The sequence below is a fragment of the Osmerus eperlanus genome, chromosome 5, assembly GCF_963692335.1.
Source record: "Osmerus eperlanus chromosome 5, fOsmEpe2.1, whole genome shotgun sequence".
Lineage (NCBI taxonomy): Eukaryota > Metazoa > Chordata > Actinopteri > Osmeriformes > Osmeridae > Osmerus > Osmerus eperlanus.
In genome coordinates, this window is record NC_085022.1 from 519,400 (window position 1) to 528,550 (window position 9,151).

The 9,151-nt window shown below is 42.8% G+C and overlaps 2 protein-coding genes across 3 annotated transcripts; one reads left to right on the forward strand and one right to left on the reverse strand.

Moving 5' to 3' along the window:
- The first annotated feature begins 274 nt into the window (after positions 1 to 274).
- On the forward strand, positions 275 to 3,806 carry gal (galanin/GMAP prepropeptide). 2 transcript variants are annotated; one of them, XM_062460887.1, is made up of 7 exons: positions 275 to 391; positions 504 to 578; positions 762 to 816; positions 2,096 to 2,167; positions 3,157 to 3,243; positions 3,406 to 3,477; positions 3,579 to 3,806. In XM_062460887.1, the coding sequence occupies exons 2-7, from the start codon at positions 510 to 512 to the stop codon at positions 3,638 to 3,640; spliced, it is 417 nt and encodes a 138-aa protein (XP_062316871.1). In that variant the 5' UTR covers positions 275 to 391; positions 504 to 509; the 3' UTR covers positions 3,641 to 3,806. The 2 variants fall into 2 exon arrangements, with proteins under 2 accessions (XP_062316871.1, XP_062316869.1); XM_062460885.1 differs by having other exon boundaries at positions 337 to 391; positions 498 to 578.
- Positions 3,793 to 7,735, reverse strand: zgc:110339 (uncharacterized protein LOC550490 homolog). Its single transcript, XM_062460884.1, has 6 exons — positions 7,444 to 7,735; positions 7,280 to 7,331; positions 6,889 to 7,076; positions 6,403 to 6,558; positions 5,924 to 6,034; positions 3,793 to 4,229 (listed from the first exon to the last, which is right to left on the reverse strand). Exons 1-6 carry the CDS (start codon positions 7,588 to 7,590, stop codon positions 4,116 to 4,118), a joined length of 768 nt encoding a protein of 255 aa, XP_062316868.1. The 5' UTR covers positions 7,591 to 7,735; the 3' UTR covers positions 3,793 to 4,115.
- Between the last annotated feature and the right edge of the window lie 1,416 nt (positions 7,736 to 9,151).

The window sequence follows — 9,151 nt, forward strand, 5'->3', positions numbered from 1 at the left end:
TCTATTCAGAGCTTCAACACACATTTGCACATGTGTAAAATGTTCTTAAAATCTGATCACGCCATGATTAAACGACTATTACTGTTGTTGTCCAATACACTGTCTCTGATGGCAAGAAGAGAACATGAGGATATTATTGTAATTTTCATAGCATCGTGACATGCAGTCTTACGAGAGGGAGGCGGTCGATTGACGTCAACATTTTAGCAGGTACGCCTTTCCTTTTATGATTTTTTTTCTCCGTGGTGGATTATAAAAGCCAACTAAAATATCTGTCAAACAGAAGCACCACGTAAACTCCACAAAGTATAATTCTATGAGGTAGCACATTTTACAAATCTTTCAGAATCGAAACTTTTTATTTAAACAATAAGAAAACTTCAATTCAAAGGTAAGCAGCTAATACGTTTTTTTTAATTCATTATATTTTTCGTTTTAGAATTATATGACATAGCATTTGTTTTGTAGGAAATTGACGGTAATTTTATGATCCTTAGATGCAGAAGTGTATGGGGCTGTTGTGCGCGGCGCTCATCTTTTGCGCAGCTCTGTCAGAGACTATTGGATTAGTAATTGCGGTAAGTAGTCTACATTCATTTGCTTACTTCTCTGGAAAAGAATGCATATAATTAAATACTGGAAACATATTATTCCAAAAGGAAATTCAGATAAAGGCTCACGGGAAGATGTACATAAGACAATTGATCGATGAGTGTGTTTACACACACCTCATCTTATAACACCTGTTTCAACATATATAGGCTAAAGAGAAGCGAGGCTGGACTCTGAACAGCGCTGGTTACCTCCTCGGACCCCGTGAGTACTGAAAACGGAAAGTTATAGAACTCTTATCACCAGAAATCAATTTTAGAGCTTACAACTGTTGCATTCTCTTATCACATTTCCATAATTTTAAACCTTTCATACTTTAGGTGTTAAGTGTGGAATGATTTCACACAACTGTAGTCCCTATTGCCTGTGCATCGGGGATAGCTTTCACAATAATAGCCCACAGTGCAGTATGAGATAATATGGATAACCTGACAGTGCAGTATGAGATAATATGGATAACCTGACAGATAACACAATAATAGCCCACAGTGCAGTATGAGATAATATGGATAACCTGACAGATAACACAATAATAGCCCACAGTGCAGTATGAGATAATATGGATAACCTGACAGATAACACAATAATAGCCCACAGTGCAGTATGAGATAATATGGATAACCTGACAGATAACACAATAATAGCCCACAGTGCAGTATGAGATAATATGGATAACCTGACAGATAACACAATAATAGCCCACAGTGCAGTATGAGATAATATGGATAACCTGACAGATAACACAATAATAGCCCACAGTGCAGTATGAGATAATATGGATAACCTGACAGATAACACAATAATAGCCCACAGTGCAGTATGAGATAATATGGATAACCTGACAGATAACACAATAATAGCCCACAGTGCAGTATGAGATAATATGGATAACCTGACAGATAACACAATAATAGCCCACAGTGCAGTATGAGATAATATGGATAACCTGACAGATAACACAATAATAGCCCACAGTGCAGTATGAGATAATATGGATAACCTGACAGTGCAGTATGAGATAATATGGATAACCTGACAGATAATCCCTTATTTGTGTATTTGTGAGCCCCATAAAGTCTCCAGTAAATGTGAACACTATAAATCTGAAGCAGTCCTTTTCTTTCCACAAAGGTTGTCTTTGATCCACTTCTCTGTCTGGGAACATTTTTATTTAAACTTCACCTGTTTGAAGTTGGATTTATTTATTTATTTGTAGTTAATGTATCTTATTAAATAGTCTGATCACACAGTTAAGAAGTAGAGGGATTATTATTTGGGTGGAATAAATTGCCTTTCACTGTATGATATCTACAAACCCTGAACTCCATTTCTGTGTATTTGCCTTCCAACTGTCGCTGTTGCAATATAACCAGACGATCAATCAAAGATGTTCATGCTCAGGGTATAAAGCATCCTGTTAGAATGACAGGTGCGTGTTTGATAAAAGTTCAGGTCAAATGCCCTCCCCATCCCTGTGTTTCAGGTCGTATTGATCACCTAATACAGATAAAGGATTCTCCCAGTGCGAGGGGCAGGGAGGAGCGGCTGGGTCAATGTAAGATGGCTCCTGCAGGACGGTGAAGTCGGCAAAGGGAATTGCTTTGTCTGCTTTGCTCATTGTGCTTTTATGGTTTGCAGAGTAAAAGAAAAATCAAAAAAAGTAATACATCCAAGTGATGGGTTAGTGAAATTGTTGTTCAGAAATGTTATGGCAATTCTTTATTTGCCTGGAAAGGAGACTCTAGTCATAATTAATACGTTTTAGGGTTACTTACAAGCATACATAGGTAACGTCATAAGAATGAGCTGTTTATCTCAGAGACAACAGGTGTTAACCCTAACTGCTTCATCTGTGTCTGTGGGCCAAGCATCAGGTCTGATTCAGCATGTAATTACCTCATGCATTATGTCTAGTGAGAAAGGTGTTAAGGCCGTCTGTGTTGACTGGGTCAGCTCCACTCAGCATGACTGTGCTTATATACTTATTCAGTGCAATTAACCCCCATGTACTGCCTGGCAAAATTACATTTCAAATGTTATTGGTGGGGAATAATATGCTTCTGTTTTTTTGTTGTTGCAATTAATAACCCCATCAAGATTCACATTTATCATACAAGGATCTCTGAGATGGACAGCCCTTGTCGATTAGGTAGTCTCTCTTTCACTCCCCTTGTTTGTTATTTGTTTTTTCAGATGTGTTTCCTAGGCATGCCAAGAGACTCCTTATCATTTATGTTCAGACTTTGTGTTTTTTTTAGTCCCCATGAATGTGCATGTGCCTTTGCTTCATGCATCTCATCTGTGATTAATTCTACAGCAATTCCGCGACTCAAGCCCTGCAGGTTGCTTTTCAGACTCATGTCAATTGAAACTAAACAAAACGTACTCAAAACCACAACAAAAGCATTCGCTGAAATGAAGGGCCGTCATGTGAGCTTTAGTCAGGGCTGCAGTGGATGTGCCTGTGATGCACATGCAGTAGGATGCCTGCTGAGACATGTAGAGGTTAAGCTGTGGTAACCTGGACTTTGCTTTGTTGTCCAGATGGCATAGACAGCCACAGGACCCTTAGTGACCGCCATGGCCTGGCAGGGAAGAGAGACATGCCTGTAGATGAGGACTTCAAAACAGGTAAGTAAGCTCTCTTGTAACATCCCTCACTGCTTACTGATGTGTTTAATCTTCAGTTGTTAATGACACAGAGTAGATATAATGCTGCTCTGCCCCACAACATTAATCAGTCTTGTCAGATGTACTCTTTTGGAAGTCCCAGAATGCTTATTGCTTCTGCAGGTACCCTAAGACTAGCGGACGAGGATGTAATACACACCGTCATTGACTTCTTATCATACCTGAAACTTAAAGGTGAGTTCCCCACAAATAATTGTTATACAAATGGTTGCATTTTATGAATGCAAGTCCTTAACCATGAAATACATTTGAATAACAGCTATTGTACTCGACAGAACTCGGTGCCCTGGACACCCTGCCTTCCTCTCTTGCCTCAGAGGAGATGGTGGAGCCTTAGCTTGGTGACTCCACCCCTCAAATCTCTTCTGCAGTTCTCTCCCTCGTTACCCACCCCCCTTCCTCAGCCCAGTGCCACACCCCCACCTTTATCTCTCTGATGTGTACCGAAGAATGACTGATCAACATGTGGGAGATAGGAATAGATAAAACTTTTGAATGGCATTGGAATCATCTTGTGTGGTTTATTCTTCCTAATATGCAGTACTGAGCACATTTTCATCGTTATACAGAATTGCAAACTCAGCTCTATTCTTCACTTAAAAAACACTTTTATAATAAAAAAGATGTAATGAATTCCACCTGCTTGCACAACTAAAACATACAATACTACAATGCATATACATACATTTCGGGCCATAGTGCACTGCTTGTTGTTCATCAGAGGTGGACATCCCAGCTTCAGAGCAACAGATGAAAAACAACATCTATAGGACTAAAGTTTGATGTGATGATCCTCACAGCCTTCAGAAGGTTCACCACGGCAGGGTCTCTCCAGAGTAGTCCTTAAAACCTCCATGATCCTGCTCGGTCAATCTAGCCACCACAGCCAGCAGCGAGGGGATGCTCTCCTCAACAGAGAGATCCGCCTATAGATAGATACGTATATAGATAGGAACATTGGTAAATAGACAGATTGGCAGGTATGTAGGTAGGTAGATATATGAATTAGTGCTGTCAAACGATTTAAATATTTAATCGCATTAATGTCATAGTTAACTCGCGATTAATCGCATATTTTTATCTATTCTAAATGTCCCTTGATTTCTTTTTGTCCCATTATTTTTTCTCATTTAAATGCTATTATCAATATGGAAAAGTGGATTGGATTGCTTAGTTAGTGCAAATGTTTTTTTTTTAATTGAAAACAACATTGCCTGGCTTTGACGAGGGGGTGGAGAATTCGCTTCAGCTGTGTGCTTGGCCATCAAGTGATATTTCAGACTGGACGTGCTGCGATGATAGCTCAGTTCACAACGACAAAACACACAGATCAATTTGGTCTTGTCAATGGAACCATTTGGCAACTTTTTAAAAGTAACCTTTCCAATCAGAATCTAATTGGCATCCATTTTGGCGTCTCGCGCTCGCTATCCACTCTAAACGTAACGTTAGCCTACTACTCTTTAGCCGGCTCGCAAGCCCAAACAAGTGTGTGCGGCGTGCCTGTTGTTTTGTTTCCGGTCTAGCTACATCCGGTGTGGTGTTAGTTTTTCTAACGTCAGTAGTCATTGCAACAGCATGTGAAAAAAACTACAAAGTTTGCTAGGCCAAAAAGAGCGTTAATCTCGAGATAAAAACGTTAATAACGCGTTTAACCGACAGCACTAATATGAATATAATATCCATTTCAACAAAGGAGCTGATCACAGCTCAGTATTACAGCCCAATCACTCACAGTGTTACAGGGCTTCTGACTGAAGTCACAGGTTGTAGAGCCCCCCCCCCCCCCCCCCCATGTCCATACAGACCCACCTGAGGCCCCCCCCCATGTCCATACAGACCCACCTGAGGCCCCCCCATGTCCATACAGACCCACCTGAGGCCCCCCCATGTCCATACAGACCCACCTGAGGCCCCCCCCCCCCATGTCCATACAGACCCACCTGAGGCCCCCCCCCATGTCCATACAGACCCACCTGAGGCCCCCCCCCCCATGTCCATACAGACCCACCTGAGGCCCCCCCATGTCCATACAGACCCACCTGAGGCCCCCCCCCATGTCCATACAGACCCACCTGAGGCCCCCCCCCCATGTCCATACAGACCCACCTGAGGCCCCCCCATGTCCATACAGACCCACCTGAGGCCCCCACATGTCCATACAGACCCACCTGAGGCCCCCACATGTCCATACAGACCCACCTGAGGCCCCCACATGTCCATACAGACCCACCTGAGGCCCCCCCATGTCCATACAGACCCACCTGATGCCCCCCCCCCCCCCATGTCCATACAGACCCACCTGAGGCCCCCCCATGTCCATACAGACCCACCTGAGGCCCCCCCATGTCCATACAGACCCACCTGAGGCCCCCCCATGTCCATACAGACCCACCTGAGGCCCCCCCATGTCCATACAGACCCACCTGAGGCCCCCCCATGTCCATACAGTCCCCCCTGAGGCCCCCCCATGTCCATACAGACCCACCTGATGCCCCCCCCCCCCCCCATGTCCATACAGACCCACCTGAGGCCCCCCCATGTCCATACAGACCCACCTGAGGCCCCCCCATGTCCATACAGACCCACCTGAGGCCCCCCCATGTCCATACAGACCCACCTGAGGCCCCCCCATGTCCGTGCGGACCCAGCCAGGGTGCAGCGCCACACACAGGATCCCCTCTGATTCCAGGTCAGTAGCTAGGCACCTTGTCACCATGTTCAAAGCAGCCTGGCCAACAACAATGATTTATTTTAGATTCATTTGAGAATATAGGTTTTAAACAATGTTGTTCTGATGATAGTAATAACAGCACTGTCCTACGATCAGAATTGTGTAAGTAATACTGTAGTTAAGATACTATTGTTCCACTGTGTCTGGTAAAAATACAAACCATTCCTTGGCGCAAACCATGAAATACTCTTTGAATTCTGATGATTGATTATCTGCTGTACGTACCATATGCAGTATTTATACATTGTTTTGAATCAAATTGTGTGGCAAATGAAATGGACTCCAAATGAGAACTATGTCAAATATAATAAACACAAATATAATAACAAGTGTTGACATGTTGGAGCGTCCTACGGATCTGTAACCTTGGAGGTCCTGTAGGCATAGCTCTTGAAGGCAGCTGCGGAGCCCCAGTTACAGCTGATGGAGCCCAGGATGGATGACATGTTGATGACGGCAGCTCTGTGGATCCCCAGCCCTGTCTCCCTGGCAGCAGCTGTGTGGAGCAGCGGCAGGAACGCCTGAGAGAAACATGTGGAAACACAAACAATAATGTAAACAACACAATCTGTGTATGTCTGATTGTCAACAGGTGCATCAGGGATTGATTTTGAATAGAATGCTGTCTAAAATTATTTTGTTACTACAAAAGTTTCAAGGCATTCTTGTTTAAACACAAAATAACAAAAATGATGTCTTATGACCTTTCAAATGTCACAAATATAATTTACGGTATGTATATAATATGTAGGCTGATATACACATATGCTATATTAACCTATTTAGATGTTCTACACTACAGAATCCAATGATCTTCTAGAGTCCTCTAGACCAGACACAACATAACATACCTTGGTGACAAACAAAGGAGCAACAGTGTTGCTCTCAAATGTCATCATCATGGCCTCAGGTGTGACAGTGTTCAGATCAGTGGAGATGTTGATGGCTGCGTTATTGATTAGACAGTTTAGCCCATCTTCCCCCACTATGGACTTCACTTCCTGTAGTGCCGCGTCTATACTGGGCTGACTTGCCACGTCTTAAACAGAGTGACACCAAACAAGAGATACCATTCAGAACTCAACTGAACAAAAAAAGTTAACTAAGAAACATTCAGCCATCGTCCACATCAGTTTTTATTTTTCTGGTTGTGTTTGGTAGGCCTACTGCGACATTCAACGTTGTGGCGCCATCTACTGTGATGAGTCATTGTGGCAATATATAAAGTTGTAGGCTACTCACCGAGTGTCACAATGTGAAACCCAGGGAATGACTTAGAAAGGTCTTGTAGGTCCTAAAATATGAACACGTAATTTGGATAAAATGGCAACACGTTTGAGTCACGTGGTTTGTAGGCTAATATTATTACGTTTTAGGGTAGGCTATCACAGCCTGCGTGCTCTTACCTTTGAAGCAACTGGATTGCGAGCAGTCGCTATAATTGTTTTTGGTCGTTGGTTGCTATTCGCTAACTCTTTTGCCATCGCCAGACCAAGACCTCTGCCAGCTCCGGTGATCAAGACGGAATGACATTTGCTGAAATGAAAACTCATGATTTAATCTAGGCTACTCTGGCAATATGCTATCTATATGTAGGCTAGTTAGCGACGTTATCTGTTCCTTTTTGAACTTCCTAACCAAACATGCGTTTAAGTGTATAGTCACGAAGTTTGTCTACCCTGCAAGAGGCGTGGCAGAGTCAGGAGCAAATGAGAATGTTGCTGCTGGGGGAGGGGGTGCTTATTGGGTGTGCTCAAGCCTTCGGCGAGAGCACAACCTTTGTTCTCTCACATATATATTTATTGGGTGTGCTTTGCCTTCGGCAAGGGCGCAACCTTTGTTCTCTCACATATATATTATTATTTTTATTATTGGGTGTGCTCAAGCCTTCGGCGAGAGCACAACCTTTGTTCTCTCACATATATATTATTATTATTATTATTCTTTTTGCCCCCCTAAAACTCAGTCAATATTTGGCCTACATAGACAAAGTAGGTGTCAAAAGTTTCGTCTTGGTAGCGATTGAGTTGCTTCTATTGGAATTTACGTTCCGTTGCATGGTTTAGGCTGCAGTTAAGTTTTTGTGGTGAAAAGTGAAGCTAACGGTGGCTAATTTGCTAGCCACAGTCACTGACGTTACTAACGTCACTAACGTCACGAAAACACGCGTGACTACCTTTGGCAGAACATTCGTTTCGCATCTGTTAACTTGGGGGATAGCTAGGCTAACTATAGCTTTACTGCAAGGCAGCTGCAGAAACGCCACAAGCAAAGAGGCCAGGGTGATAACTATTTACTCATTTTACTTTGTGATATGACACACAATTGTGATGTGTAATGTACAATATAAGCTGATATTATTAACCCTTGTGTTATCTTCGGGTCGTTCTGACCCATCAGTCATTGTGACCCACCGTCGTATTGCGACAACTTTACCGCATACAAAAACAAAGTGAAGCATTTTCTTTTAACCGTTGGGCTGTCTCAGACCCCCCACATTGCGAAGGTTAAAAGAAAATTATTTTTATTTGTTTTTGTATTGGGTAAAATTGGGTAAACACAACGATGGTTCGTTATGAACCTTTGGGTCATGTGACCCGAAGGCAGCACGAGGGTTAAGGAAGTACATCTACTTTCGGAAACAGTAGTCTACTATTTCACTGAAGTATTAGCATCATGACGTTAGCCTGTGTTGCCCGGGCAACACATACTACAGTGGTCAACTGTAAACGATTTGTGGGTGAAATTATCATTACCTGTGGTTTCAATCCAGTGTATCACTGCAACGCTGTAGCCTACGCGAGACACTACAAAAACATCTACACAGCTGTAGGAAGTCAAACGGCGACAGAGCATGTTCGGCACTCCCCTTACTTAAATCAAAAGTCTATCTAACTACTAACCTGAACTTCATTGCCACAGCCTAAACTTTGTCAATCTGTTCATGAAAATAATTAATTTCAGCCTAAACCGTACAACGGAACATTAAATCCAATTCAACCAACGCAATCGCTACCGAGACGAACACAGCAGTAGTCTAGTACTGTACCGTAGTAGTACAATTTACCGGGGCAGCTTCTCCACACAGGGCTATATCGCATTTTGCGTTGTTAC

Excerpts from the sequence above, each read along its gene's own strand:
- gal (XM_062460885.1), top strand. The coding sequence starts at position 498 with ATGCAGAAGTGTATGGGGCTGTTGTGCGCGGCGCTCATCTTTTGCGCA. Across the intron at positions 817-2,095 it reads TGGTTACCTCCTCGGACCCC|GTCGTATTGATCACCTAATA; the intron begins GTGAGTACTGAA and ends CCTGTGTTTCAG. Across the intron at positions 2,168-3,156 it reads GGAGGAGCGGCTGGGTCAAT|ATGGCATAGACAGCCACAGG; the intron begins GTAAGATGGCTC and ends TTTGTTGTCCAG.
- zgc:110339 (XM_062460884.1), bottom strand. The coding sequence starts at position 7,590 with ATGAGTTTTCATTTCAGCAAATGTCATTCCGTCTTGATCACCGGAGCT. Across the intron at positions 6,559-6,888 it reads CTCCTTTGTTTGTCACCAAG|GCGTTCCTGCCGCTGCTCCA; the intron begins GTATGTTATGTT and ends TGTTTCTCTCAG. Across the intron at positions 4,230-5,923 it reads CGGACATGGGGGGGCCTCAG|GCGGATCTCTCTGTTGAGGA; the intron begins GTGGGTCTGTAT and ends ATCTATCTATAG.